The sequence below is a fragment of the Acinonyx jubatus genome, chromosome C2 (assembly GCF_027475565.1).
Source record: "Acinonyx jubatus isolate Ajub_Pintada_27869175 chromosome C2, VMU_Ajub_asm_v1.0, whole genome shotgun sequence".
NCBI classification, from domain to species: Eukaryota; Metazoa; Chordata; class Mammalia; order Carnivora; family Felidae; genus Acinonyx; species Acinonyx jubatus.
The window spans coordinates 141,194,145-141,208,987 of record NC_069384.1 but is presented as its reverse complement, the minus strand read 5'-3'; the positions used below and the strand labels follow the sequence as shown (position 1 = coordinate 141,208,987).

The following is a 14,843-nucleotide window of genomic DNA, read 5'->3' as shown; positions in this document are numbered from 1 at the left end:
TAAGGGAAACTGGTTTTCCTGACTTTGTTTCTCAGAAGGCACTTTATAATATTTTTTTTAATTTTTTTTTAACGTTTTATTTATTTTTGAGACAGGGAGAGACGGAGCATGAACAGGGGAGGGTCAGAGAGAGGGAGACACAGAATTTGAAACAGGCTCCAGGCTCTGAGCTGTCAGCACAGAGCCCGACACGGGGCTCGAACTCACGAACCGAGAGATCATGACCTGAGCCGAAGTCGGCCGCTTAACCGACTGAGAGCCACCCAGGGGCCCCTGTAATATTTTTTGAATAAATGGATACATGAATGAATGAATGAGCAAACAGACTAAAACAGCCCCATGTAGAAATATTTACAAGTCAGTTACAAATAAAAAGTAATGATTAGGGAAGATACCTGGGTTTGAGATCTTGATCTGACAGCTGAGATTTTGTGGGAAGAGTGTTCAATATAAGAGGGACTGAGGATTAAGGTGAAAATCAGGTATAAAATGGGGAAAGGGACAAGCAGCTCGCACTAGCATCTCAGCAAAGCATGAAAGGAAAATCTTTACTTTCTTGAATTCCAACAAAGTTTGGGAAATCAAATTAGATGTGTCTTGTATTGCTAGGATCTTGGCATTTTAATTGTTTTCTAGGGGATTAGAGGATTTTAATTGTTATTCGTTGGCTCAACTGCTGCTGAGAAATCTATGTCATTATAGGAAAAAATGAATTAGCATTGCACTGCTGATAGGGAAATCAAAGCCCTCATATGCTTATTATCTCCTATACTTCTAAAATCTTCTCATGAAATAGGCACATAAAAGACTGTGGCTTTTGTAGATCTCTTGACCTGTCTTGCTTTGAACCTGTTGTGTAGTGTACTTCTCATTAACCAGATACAGTACTTCTCATTAACCAGTATCTATTTGAGTTTAAGCCAGCACAGAGCTTTGAGTGTTCTTTCAAGACTACAGAATGTTGAGTCACTTGTGTTGCATACCCACATAGCACCTGTGTAGTAAGGTGGCTACACGATTTCTGGAATTTCTCTTAGCCAGCAAATTGCCTTCATGTCACTGAGAAAGCAAGAATATTTTCTGTCAAGCCCACCGGGTTCCTTATATTGCTGCTAGGTCATGTGAAATAAGGAAATAGTGAAGCAAACTCAGTCAAATATAATTTCTAAAAAAAATTTTAAGATTCTCATACCACCAGTGGGTCATTCTGTAATCCTGAGATTGGAACAGCAGTTGGCTTTGAGGAAAAGATGAGAATGGCAGTCCCAAGAAAGTTCGTGCAGGGTGTCCTGAAAGTCCTGGTCCTGACCAGATGATTGTTATGCTCTTCTGGTGAGATGAACTCATCATAATCAACTGCATGAGGGAATAAGGAGGCATCGAATCTTACCATCTTAGGGAAAAAATGGAACTAAAATCTTCCCAATGTTGGGTTTATAACGCCTATAAAAACATCAGAGACCAAGGATAGTAAAGTTTATTTTAGTGTATGTTTTCATATGGGCATATTGGGTTATGATTTAGTTCTCCAAGAAATTTTTAATGTGTAGGGTAGAATCTGATGTGTTCTGGACGTGTTATTTTCATTCTGCGAGTTTTCCCAAAGCGTGTTCTCTGAAGCAGCATGGTGAGTAGGTGGGAGTGCCTACTTTTACAGAGACTAGTTCAACAGTACATGGTACTACACATCTGATCAGTCTGCCCAGCCTCGTAAGGGTACTGAAACCATTGGAGACTTTTGGACTCTATAGTCCTGTCATAAACTCTGTGTGTGTGTGTGTGTGTGAGAGAGAGAGAGAGAGAGAGAGAGAGAGAGAGAGAGCGAGCATGTGAGCAAAGGCCTGACTTCCTGTTTTTATCAGAATCTGACCCCTAGCATTCCTATTTAATATTAGAACTGTGTGTTTAAAGTTTCATTCATTATTCCAAGTAATCATAACCAGAACGAACCCCACATTGAAAAATGATTTTAGAAGAGCCCATACTTAGTAAGGACACTAGTTTCTCCAAGATTCTAGTCTACTGATAGATATCCTACAGTGTGAAATGATATGTGTGTGTACCAAAGAAATGGGGTTCCCTAGAATTCAGAAAGTACTTTTGTACCAGATATTGAATTTGTCATCCCAGAGCTCTTTGTTATAATACCTCCATCAATAAAAATCAATCAAATAATGATGCTGTTGAGAAAGAGAAACACTTTCACTCTGCCTCATCCAGGGAAGGGCCTGCACTGGGGGCAGAAGCTTTGGAAGAGTCGGTGGCCCAGTGGAAGAACTCACTGTACACCAGCATTAAACCTCCCCTTTTCCCTTGTTTAGGAAGTTCTGTTTTAGACTTGATTAGAATTCCACTTGTTGAAGTAGAAATAATATTAATAACAGCTGAACTTCACTTGTAAGAAGGTCAAGGAGAGGTCTGGAGGGCAAGGATTAGAAATGTGAGTGGCCTTCAGAGGAGGAAGTGCCAACGAGACAGGGGTTTGTTGAGCATCTTTCTGGGAACCTTCTTCTCATCCCCCCCAGAGCCCCGCACAGAGAGGATGTTACTGATGATCCCGTTGCTGTGGAAGTTAGAGGTTGGCCTTCATTTACTAGGTCGGGAGGAAAGAGTAGAGAGATAGATGGGAGGGGGGTTGCGAGGTGGACATCTCTCTGGCCTATTATACAGTTATGCTCAAGTAGACGCCTCTGTCATTGCCTAGCACTACAGATATTTCAACTGATCATTTCCTGAAATTGTCACAGTCGTTCATGGTTTTTTATTGTACTCCGAGAAGATACTTTTATTATGGTAGAATTTTTAGCTGTGCTTTGAAGGAAAGGAGTAACCACCCACAGCTACATCTCTTAAGCATTTACTATGGGATGAAGGTTACATGTTCATTACCTCTTCCAATATCCGAGGCACATTCGCATATTCACAGATAATGGAAAGAGTTGGAGAGGATAGAAGACTTGCTCAATTCACCCAACTAATAAGTTGGCAGTGCCAGGGTTGAACCACGTCTGGCTCTAGTGTTCACCTCGTTGCCAGCTCGCTTTATAATATTCCCTTAGAAAGATCATTTCAGGTAAAGAAAAAGGCATCCTTGAGTGCGTGGGGTGCTCACAATCGAGTACTGTGTAAGGATGAATCCAATAGTTTTGTTGAGGTGAGCATTTTAAGTTGGGCAGTCCGCCGTCTGAACGTGGCCTGCAGGGTCTTGCATCATTTGGCCATATCCTTGATGGTCTACCCTCTAGCCGACCTGGCCTTTTTTCAGTTCTTCAGTGGACCATGCTCCCTTAATCACAGGACCTTCTCTCAGTTCCTTAATGGATCGTGTTTCCTTGATCACAGGACCTTTGTATATGCAGGTTCCTCTGCTATATGGCTTTCTCCACTTTCTCTTACCTAGTTAACTCCTGTCCTCTGTCTTCTATTCACTCAGTCACCATTTTGTCACAGTTTTTCCTGATCACCTGTGTCTCCTATGTTACTCTCTCATAACATCATATATCTACCTGATTTTTAGTGACCTTGTCAGAATTATAAATTTATATGTGTGATTCTTTGTTAATTGTGTATCTGTACCATGGGTCCCTATGGGCTATGTCAACATACATAATTTCTGATCTGGATACTATCTTATCTTTAGTACCTATCCCAGTACCTGACACGCAGTAGATAATTAGTGTGTACTTATGGACAAATATGTGAATCAGTGAATAAATGGGCAGTCTTGAAGGCATAGAGCAGCTGGAAACTTTATAAACAGTAACAATCAGGAGATGTTCTGGTACTTATATGGGGGCTTGCTGTGATGAAGACGGGGGTTGGTAGATTGTTCCATTGTTAAATAATCTGTGGAATGGATTAGAAGGAAAAGTTTCCTGATGAGCTGCACCTAGGTTCTTGTAGGAAGAGGGAGGGCCTGGGCTCCTGGCACATTTAAACTGTGGTCGCAGACTCAAAAGAAAGGTTCAGATACAAGAGCTAAGGAGTCGATGAACATAGGGGCAAAAGAGACAAGGCAGAGCTTTCAGGCCAAGAAAATGGGGAAGATAAGATGCCATCTCTACTTCGGATATCCCAGATGACCGTGAACGATAAGCTTGGTCTGGGGTGCAAAGGGCCAGGTGCCACCTAGAGCTGGGGATGAAGTGGTGTGGCTGTGAATTTGGCCACTGCCGACACGGGTGGTGGGGGGAGCCTGCGGAGGGGGATGGGAATGCCTTACATCTGTACTATTTTACAAAATACTTCTTACCTGTTGTCAGGTTGTTGGAGCAACCCCTTGCAAAGGGTAAGTTTCATAAGCTCTTTTTGAGAAAACCGAGTAGTTGAGTTATGGGTCCAATGTCACATAGATAGTAAACAACCGAGCAAGAATTGAGGGACTCAACCAGAGACCGCACACCTTTTCTCTCTGGAGGTTGACAGCAAAGCTGTAGTGCAAACAGGCTACAGTTTTAGCATTTTCTGTATCGTTCATTCTATCAAGGGAGAGATTGCTGTACCCCTTTCTTCGGTATAATGTGCTGCACATAAGATATTGCCATTTTGAGTTTCTATGATAGCACATGAATGCTTTTATGACCACAGTTTCTGAAATAAATCCTTTTCCTCTACTCCAAATATGACCACAAATGTAGGACAAGTAATAGAAACATTACTGCTACTACGAAAATTTTCCAAATGGCCAAATAATATTAGCTTTTGTTCTCTTCATGAATACTTGTCAACCATCTGTGTGTTTTCAGAGAGCCATCTGAGTTTCTGCCATTATCTACAATACATGGAGTGGGTAGAATCTTTGTGACTACCACTCCTTAGTTTTGGCCTTTCAAAATCAATGGCATTTTTATAAAAAGAAGATAATTTCTATGTAGCACTGGAACTAAAAGTCAAAGTATTATTTCAGATTGTAATTTCATAAAGTCTCTGTGTGCTAAAATTATAGTGAGCTCCTAAAAATATTGATATACTGTACTATTTCTACTAATTTTCTCCAGTATACAGTAGAGGAACGGGAAGATTACAGCAAGCCATCTAACTTGTGGATAGTCTTAGAACACTTCATAAAACTTAGCCCTCTACTATTTCTCATTCCTTCTACTGGACTGAGAGGATAGATACATATTTAGATAGGTATTTAGATAGATGGATGATAGATAGATAGACAGACAGACAGACAGACATGGATATACAGTTTACCCTTGAACACCATGGGTTTAGACTGTGTGGGTCCACTTATCATGGATTTTTTTTTTAAATAAATAGAGTACGGTGTTGTAAATGTATTTTTTTCTTCCTTACTATGTTCTTAGTAACATTTTTTGGGGTCTACCTTTACTTTATTGTAAGAATATGGTATGTAATACATATCATGTACATAGTGTGTATTAGTTGATAGTTTATGTTATAAGGCTTCTGGTCAACAGTTGGCTATTAGTAAGGTCTTGGAGAAGTCAAAAGTTATACATGGAATTTTTACTGTGCTGGGGGTCAGTACCCCAGCCCTCGCATTGTTCAAGGCTCAACTGTATATCTATATATGTATCAAAAGATATGTATCTGTCAATATATGGTGATAAACAACACAAAGTATGGATCTTGTGTACTGGTTAGAAATGATAGACCCTAAATACATAAGGGAATATGAAATACACAAAAATAGAAATGCTGACCCTGGTCTCCCTTATGGTCCCATTTCTGCTCTAACAAGATGAAAGAAAATATCATGAACCAGGAGAAACTCGCCAAACCGCAAGCTCAAGTGCACATTGGTGGGGAAGGAACTGCTCCCGGAAAGAAGAAGGTGGTTCAGGGGCGCCTGGGTGGCTCAGTCGGCTGAGCGTCAGACTTCGGCTCAGGTCATGATCTCACAGCTCGTGAGTTCGAGCCCCGCGTCGGGCTCTGTGCTGACAGCTCAGAGCCTGGAGCCTGCTTCTGCTTCTGCTTCTGTGTCTCCCTCTCTCTCTGCCCCTAAACCACTTGCATTCTGTCTCTGTCTCTCTCAAAAATAAATAAACATTAAAAAAAAATTAAAAAAAAAAAAAGAAGAAGGCGGTTCATACAATGGCTACAGCAGATGATAAAACATTTCAGTTCTCCTTAAAGAAGTAAGGGGTAAACAGGGCACCTGAGTGGCACAGTCGGTTGGTTGTCCGACTTCATCTCAGGTCACGATCCCGCGGTTTGTGAGTTCGAGCCCCGCGTTGGGCTCTGTGCTGACAGCTCAGGGCCTGGAGTCTGCTTCAGGTTCTGTGTCTCCCTCTCTCTCTCTGCTCCTCCCCTGCTCACTCTCTGTCTCTGTCTCTGTCTCAAAAATAAATAAACACTAAAAAAAAAAAAAAAAAGGAAAGAAAAAAGAAAAGAAGTTAGGGGTAAACAATATCTCTGGTATTGAAGAGGCCACATATTCACAAACCAAGGAGCAGGGATCCGCTTTTTAACAAGCCTAAAGTTCAGGGATCCCTGGCAGTGAACACTTGACCGTTCACAGGCCGTGCTGAGACAAAGCAGCTGACCGAAATACTGCCCAGCATCTCAAACAGATGTGGTGCAGACAGTCTGACTAGTTAAGCAGACTGGCTAAAGCTCTGCCTACACGATCTGTGGATGGGAAAGCACCACTCACTGCCGGAGACGTTGATGGTGATGAGGCTCCAGATCTTGTGGAGAAGTTAGATGAAGCTTCCAAGCAGGAAGCAAACTGAATGGAGTCAACTTCTGAAGAAGCTAAAACTTGAAGAAGTTATCAGGAGCTGCTATTTGACATTGTGACTGCTTTTTTAAAATTTTGTTCAGGATCTGATAAAATCTAGGTCTCTAATATTTTTAAGCCCACGCCCCTTGGACACTGCCGCTCTTTTCAGTGTTTGCATATACACAATCCATTCTTTGCAGTTAATTAAACTAAAGAAGCCTGGGAATAAGGTTTGAAGCAAGGTCAATAAAGTTCTTTGCCTAGGATGTGTTTTATTTTGTATTTCATTGACACTGATTTGTACACAGAAAGCAAAGTTGTTTATAGAAAGATAATCATGGCATGTAGTATGGCTGGTAATCTTTGATGAAATTTGATTAAAGATTTTATTTTACTTTTTAAATACTTAAAACAATTTTTTTTTGTTTATTTTGAGAGAGAGAGAGAGAGAGAGAGAGAGAGAGCCAGCATGAGTAGGGGAGGGAGAGAGCGAGAAGGAGAGAGAATCCCAAGCAGGCTCCACACTGTCAGCAGTGTGCCTGATGCTGAGCTTAGATTCACGAATCGTGAGATCATGACCTGAGCTGAAATCAAGAGTTGGATGCTTAACAAACTGAGCCACCCAGGCGTTCCAATTAAAGATTTTAAATGGCAGTATAATGTAAAAAATAATTTCAGATAATGAAATTCATTAATCAAATAAATGTAATAGAAGAGTATTAAAGAAGGGGACATATTCACGGGTAGTATGGTCAAGAAAGACATTTCTGAAAACCTGGATAATATATGGTCTTATGTACCTGGTAGGAGTTTGGCTTTTATTCTTAGTATTTATCAGAATAAATACTGATAGAACTTTACTGTTCTATCACAAATACTGTAGAACTTTAACTTTGTGAGTAGTGGTATCTGCTCTTGGTTCTTCCAAGATCATTTCGGCTGTGGCATGGAGATTTGTGTTTTGGAAGAAGCCATGGAAGCAGGAATCTGTTCAGGAGGTATTGTTCGGGACCCTACATGAGCGTTCATGGTGGTTTGGCCTAGAGTGGTAGCAGTTGTATTGATTTTTCATTCCTGTGTAATAAATTGCTGCAACATTTAATGGCTTAAAACAACAAACATTTATTTTCTCACCATTTCTGAAAAACAGGAATCCACGAGCAGCTTAGCTGGGTGGTTCCGGCTCAGGGGCTCTCATGAGATTCCAGTAGAGCTGTCAGCCCTGGCTGCATCTGAAGCCTTGACTCAGAGCCAAAAAGGCTCATTCACTTGCCTGGCAAGTGGGCTGGAACTGGGCCTCTCACCCTCCAGGCTGCTCTTCTGTAGCTGGGCCTTTTCTGCAGACTAGCCTGGACTGTTTTACATGGCTTAGGCACATATTTCGTAACTACAAACTCAAAACCGTAATACATAAAAGAAAAAAAAAATTAATTGAATTTTATCAAAGTTTAAAACTTCTGTTGTGTGAAAGATATTATTAAGAGAATGAAGACAAGCTTCAGACTGGGAGAAAATATTTACAAATCAGTTACCTGATGTGTGTAAGTACCTGATGAAGGTGTAAGTACCTGATGGAGAATTTGTATCCAAACTCAATCATAAGAAAACAAACAGCCCGGTCAAAAAACGGTCCAACTTCTGAACATTACTTCACTAAAGATACACAGATGGCAAATAAGTACATGAAATATGTTACGCACTGTTAGTTATTAGGGAAGTGGAAATTAAAGCTATACTTAGCTATCACTACCTACTTACTAGAGTGCTAATTAAAAACAAAAAACCAAGGGGCCCCTGGGTGGCTCAGTTGGTAGAACAAGCAACTTTTGGTTTGGTTTGAAGTAGGCTTCACCCAGCGGCCCCTGGGCATGCAACTCTTGATCTCAGGGTCATTCGTTCAAGCCCCATGTTGGACCTAGAGCTTACTTAAAAATATATACATGTAAAAAAAAAAGTAAATAAATAAACACATAAAGACGTAAACAAACCTGACAACACCAAATGCCGGTGAAGATGTAGAAGCAACTAGAATTCATACATTTCTGGTAAGAAAACATTGGAAAATATTTTGGTTTGATGGTTTTTAAAAAATGTAACATTTTTATTGTATCACCCACTAATCTCCAAGGAATTAAAGAGAAATTAAAAATTCTGTTTGCAAGAATTTGCATGCAAATATCGTACTTACTTGTACCTCTAGTATACTCTTGAATAAGAATGGTGAGAGCGGACATTCTTGCCTTAGTTTCTTTTCTTCTCTCTTTTTTTTTCCCCTGTTTTCTTTCTTTTCTTGTACCTTGAGTTAATACTACCTTGTCTTAATTACAATACCTTCAAATAATTTTTAATATCTTGTAGGAAACTGTGTTGTCTTTTAATCAAAATCCATGGCTCCTTTTGGTCTTTTCTATTTTTATTAAGTACACTAATTTTACACTTAATTTGTGAAATCCTACCCAAAATATTTGGAGGCATTTCACTGGAATTGCATAAATTAGTTTAAGAAGAATGGCATCGCTATAACATTGAGAATTCCAATTCTTGAACTTGGAGTTTCCATTAATTTTAGCCTTCATTAATGACTCTGTAACAAAATTTTATAATTTTCACTGCATAGATTTTTCACATCTTTTGTCATAGTATTCTTAGATATTTGTGTCTCTGTCACTGTACTAGTATGTTTCCCCCTCCTCTTCTCCCCCTCCTCGTTTTTCTTCTTTTTCATCTCCGTCTCTGTTTTCTTCTTCTTTGTCTCCATCTTCAGAAGGAAACAGAAAACAGAAATGTTTTTGCTTTATTTTAAAAATTCAGTTATCAAGGGCACATTAAAAAGTGCTATTGTGACACTCTCTCCAACATCTACGTCAACATATTAATAAGATTGCCACATCTTTTTCATTTAAATTTTTTAATGTTTATTTCTGAGAGAGAGAGAGAGAGAGATTGCGTGAGCATGAGCGGGAGAGGGGCAGAGAGGGAAACATAGAATCCGAAGCAGGCTCCAGGCTCCCAGCTGTCAGCACAGAGCCCGACACGGGGCTCGAACCCACAAACTGTGAGATCATGGCCTGAGCCGAAGTCGGACAACTTACCTGACTGAGCTACTCAGGTGCCCCAAGATTGCCACATCTTTTATTTGTCTGTTTTTTTAATAGATATAATTGACATACACCATGATATTACTTTCAGGTGTACAACATAATAACCTGGTGCTTGTATGTATTGTAAAATGATCACCGCAACAAATCTTGTTGACATCCAGCCTTGTTTTTGAACTTAAAGGAAAAATATTTAATCTTTTAGCATTAAGTAGAAAGTTAGCTGTACTTTTTTGTAGATGCCCTTTATCAGGTTAAAGAAATGAACATCTATTTATACTTTGTTGAAAACAATAGATGTTGAATTTTATCAAATCCTTTTTTTAAAAATTTTTTTTGATGTTTATTTACTTTTGAGATAGAGAGAGATAGAGCATGAACAGAGGAGGGTCAGAGAGAGAGGGAGACACAGAATCTGAAACAGGCTCTGGGCCCCGAGCTGTCAGCACAGAGCCAGGCGGGGCTCGAACTCACGGACCGTGAGATCATGACCTGAGCTGAAGTCGGACGCTCAACTGACTGAGCCACCCAGGCACCCCTATCAAATCCTTTTTATACATATGGTTATATGATTTTCCTTCTTTATTGTATTGATTTGGTGAACTGTACTGATTGATTTTTAAATGTTGAATCACCCATGTATTTCTGGCATAATGGTCCCTATGTATTTATTCTTTTTATCTATGTCTAGATTTTATTTGCCTATGTTTTGTTGATTTTTTTGTGTCTGTTTTCATGGGGAATAGCATTCTGCATTTTTCTTTTCTCGTAATGACTTTGGCTTTGGTTTCTGAGTAATGTTGGCTTTACAAAATGAGTTGGGAAGTGTTCTTTCCTCTTGTATTTTCTAGTTGAGTTTGTGCAGAATTGATACTTATTTCTTAAATGTTTGAAATGATCTGGGCCTAATTTTTCTTTGTTGGCAGTATAATGTTTTGATAAGGATTTTATGATTTTGATAAGCCTGATTCACATCTGACTGTTAATTTCTCCTGGTGAGACCATAAGTAAGTTACTTAATCTCTGAGTAAACTGAACCTCAGTTTCCTAATTTATAAATTAGTGGCTATGAAGATTGAATCATGATATGTATCAGTTGTTCAATCCTTTATCATCCTATACTTACATATGTTAATTTATCCAAATTTTACTATTGTACTATACTACTTACTACTATTTATGCTATTTTTTTCAAATTTTTATTTAAATTCTAGTTAGTTAGCGTATAGTGTAATATTGGTTTCAGGAGTAGAATTTAATGATTCATCCTTACATATAATACCCAGTGCTCATCATAATAAGTGCCCTCCTTAATACCCATCATTCATTTAGCCCAACCCGCACCCATCTCTCTCCATCAACACTCAGTTTGTTCTCTATCATTCAGAGTCTCTTATGGTTTGCTTTCCTCTCTTTTCTTTTCCCCTTCCCATATGTTCATCTGTTTTGTTTCTTAAATTCTACATATGAGGAAAATCACATGGGGTTTGTCTTTCTCTGACTGATTTATTTCACTTAGCACAATATATTCTAGCTCCATCCATGTCATTGAAAATGGCAAGATTTCATTCTTTTTGATGTCTGAGTAGTAGTATATTGTATATATATACATCTTCTTTATTCATTCATCAGTCGATGGACACTGGATTCTTTCCATAGTTTGGCTATTGTTGATAATACTGCTATAAACGTCAGGCAGCATGTATCCCTTTGAAACGGTATTTTTTTAATCCTTTGGGTAAATACTAGTAGTGCAATTGCTGGGTCGTAGGGTAGATCTATTTTTAACTTTTTGAGGAACTCCATGCTATTTCCCAGAGTGGCTGCACCAGTTTGCATTCCCACCAACAGTATAAGAGGGTTCCCCCTTTCTCTGCATCCTCACCAATATCTGTTGTTTCCTGTGTTGTTAATTTTAGCCATTCTGATAGATGTGAGGTGATATCTCATCATGGTTTTGATTTGTGTTTCCCTGATGATGAGTGATGTTGAGCATCTTTTCATGTGTCTGTTAGCCATCTGGATGTCTTCTTTGGAAAAATGTCTATTCATGTCCTCTGCCCATTTCTTAACTGGATTATTTGTTTTTTGGGTGTTGAGTTTGATAGGTTCGTTACAGATTTTGGATACTAACACTTTATCCAATATATAATTCTTCTCCCATTCCATAGGCTACCTTTTAGTTTTGCTGGTTGTTTCCTTCACTGTGCAGAAGCTTTTTATCTTGATGAGGTCCCAATAGTTTATGTTTGCTTTTGTTTCCTTGGCCTCTAGCTATGTGTCTAGTAAGAAGCTGCTGCTGCTGAAGTCAAAGAGGTTGCTGCCTGTGTTCTCCTTTAGGATTTTGATGGTTTCCTGGCTCACATTTAGGTCGTTCCTCCATTTTGAGTTTACTTTTGTGTATGGTATTAGAAAGTGGTCCAGTTTCATTCTTCTGCAGGTTGCCGTCCAGTTTTGCCAACACCATTTTTTGAAGAGACTGTCTTTTTTCCATTGGATATTCTTTCCTGCCAAAGAATTAGTTGTCAAAGATTAGTTGGCCATACATTTGTGGATTCATTTTTGGGTTTTATATTCTGTTCCACTGATCTATGTGTCTGTTTTTATGCCAGTACCATACTGTCTTGATGACTACAGCTTTGTAATATAGCTTGAGGGCTGGAATCATGATGCCTTCTGCTTTTCTTTTCTTTTTCAGGATTGCTTTGGTTATTCATGGCCTTTAGGGGTTACATACAAATTTTAGGATTATTTATTCTAGCTTTGTGGAAAATGCTGGTGATATTTTTGATAGGGATTGCATTAAATGTGTAGATTACTTTGGGTAGTATAGACATTTCAATAATGTTCTTCCATGGAATTTTTTCCCATTTCTCTGTGTCCCCTTCAATTTCTTTCATAAGTATTCTATAGTTTTCATTACCATCCAGATCTTTTACCCCTTTGGTTAGGTTTATTCCTAGGTACCATATTGGTTTGGATGCAATTGTAAATGGGATTGATCTCTTGATTTATTTTTTTTGCTGCTTCATTGTTGGTATATAGAATCGCAACAGATTTCTGTACATTGATTTTATATCCTATGACTTTGCTGAATTTATGTATTAGTTCTAGCAAATTTTTTGGTGGAGTCTTTCAGTTTTTCTACATAGAATGTCATGTTATCTGCAAATAGTGAAAGTTTGACTTCTTCCTTGTTTATTTGGGTGTTTATGCTATTATAATCCTTATTTTACAGGTAAGCAAGCTACCACAAAGGGAGGTTCAGTAACTTGACCAGGGGTACTCTGGTAGCACATAATAGAGCCAGGATTTGAATTGAGACTGTCCGGTTCCTGGGTTACTGCTTTTAAGTGCTAAGCTGCACTAACTATAAAAATACCTATCTTTCAGGGTTACTATTAGTATTAAATTAGACAATTCATGTAAGCAGCAAAATTTGTGTTATTTCAAAGTTGTTGTTTAGTAAATGGACATTGTTATTAATAATGTTAATTATTGTTAGTTTGAAGTCTAACTACTTTAGGATATTTTCAACCTGAAAGACCTATTGTACAGATACATTATCAAACACTCTCATTCAAGTTCACTGCAGTGAAATTCCATCAGCATTGGATGCACTGTACAAAGTGGTATTGTGAACATCAAATCTTATTAGGCATAGCAACTTGAATTCTTGCCCTGGTTCAGCACTTTTTTGTGTAATCCTGGTAAATAAGTCTCTCGGAATGTTAGTAAGTCTCTATAGTGAGGCTATGAAGAGTATCTCTTTGTATCTCTTTGACCTAAGTTGTTGAGTGGTTTGAAAAAGTATCTAAAGGTGCATTGGAAAGTACAGCTAGTGCTAATATGAAATATAAATATTTGGTGTTCTAAGTTAAAAATCAAAAAAATCAAAATCCTTTGTTGATATATACATATATTGAGGTAATTCTTAATATCATTATTACTATGGCTTAATACAGTTTGATGCCATTTAGTATCAGATTTTTCAGATCTTCATGGTGGTTATTCAAGCTTATATTATTTTTTATTTTAGCTTCCTTCCTTCCTTCCTTCCTTCCTTCCTTCCTTCCTTCCTTCCTCTCTCTCTCTCTCTCTCTCTCTCTCTCTCTCTCTCTTTCTTTCTTTCTCTCAGATGAGGTGATGCCTGGCATATGCCAAAATATTAGATTCACTTTGTTTATTTGAAAATTACAAAGATAACCTAAAAGGTGGCATCATCAGCTCAATAAGTATTTTGCCCTATTTTTTAGTCAGCAAGACTTATTTTAGTGTTTTACTGATGTATCTCATTATTTCAAAGTATATAATGCAATGGGGTGCCTGGGTGGTTCAGCTGGTTAAGCCTCTGACTCTTGGTCTCGGCTCAGGTTGTGATCTTGTGGTTCCTGAATTTGAGCCCTGCATTGGACTCCACACTGTCAGATTGGATCCTGTTTGGGATTCTCTCTCTCCCCCTTTCTCTGGCCTCCCCACGTGCACTTTTTCTCTCTCTCAAAATAAATCAATAAACTTTAAAAAATTAAAAAGAAAACAAAGTATATAGTGCAATGACCTATTGTATGTATGTTATTAATTAAAGCTGAGAGTGGTGTGGAAGATTGACACATGGGGCATTTTGACAGAAGGTTATAAAAAAGCTTTCTGTTGTGAACTTTAATAGTTATTGTACAGAATGCCAAAAGCTAAGAAACCATGATAATTTAGAGAAAGTATAATAACATTGCTTTTTTTTTTTTTTTTTTTGTGAATTATAGCTGACTTTGGGCTGGCAAAGCAAAAACAAGAAAACAGTAAACTAACATCTGTTGTTGGAACAATCCTGTATTCCTGGTAAGGACAATTATTTTATGGTTCTCAAACATCATACTTAACTGATTTAGGCTTTAGTTTCATGTCTTAGCTTGCAAAGGAAAGATGCCTTTAGGAAAAGAAGCTTATTTAATGTTCAGCTCAATTACCCAGATAATACACATGTACACAATTATACATCATTATGTACATTTGAAACAACAACAAAAAATTATCTTTCCTCTAAGGTGACTCTG

At 38.3% G+C, this 14,843-nt stretch overlaps 1 protein-coding gene across 21 annotated transcripts in view; it reads left to right on the top strand.

Annotated features, from left to right (window-relative positions):
• The window catches only part of NEK10 (NIMA related kinase 10), a 229,878-nt gene that overhangs the window by 79,650 nt on the left and 135,385 nt on the right, over window positions 1-14,843 (top strand). For all 21 annotated transcript variants that reach the window (XR_008298033.1, XR_008298034.1, XM_027040905.2 and 18 more), the window contains one exon: window positions 14,553-14,628. Coding sequence is in view for 19 of the 21 variants with exons in the window: in XM_027040905.2 (XP_026896706.2) it covers window positions 14,553-14,628 (76 nt within the window). In the remaining 2 variants the exon portion in view is untranslated. The remainder of the gene's footprint in view (window positions 1-14,552; window positions 14,629-14,843) is intronic.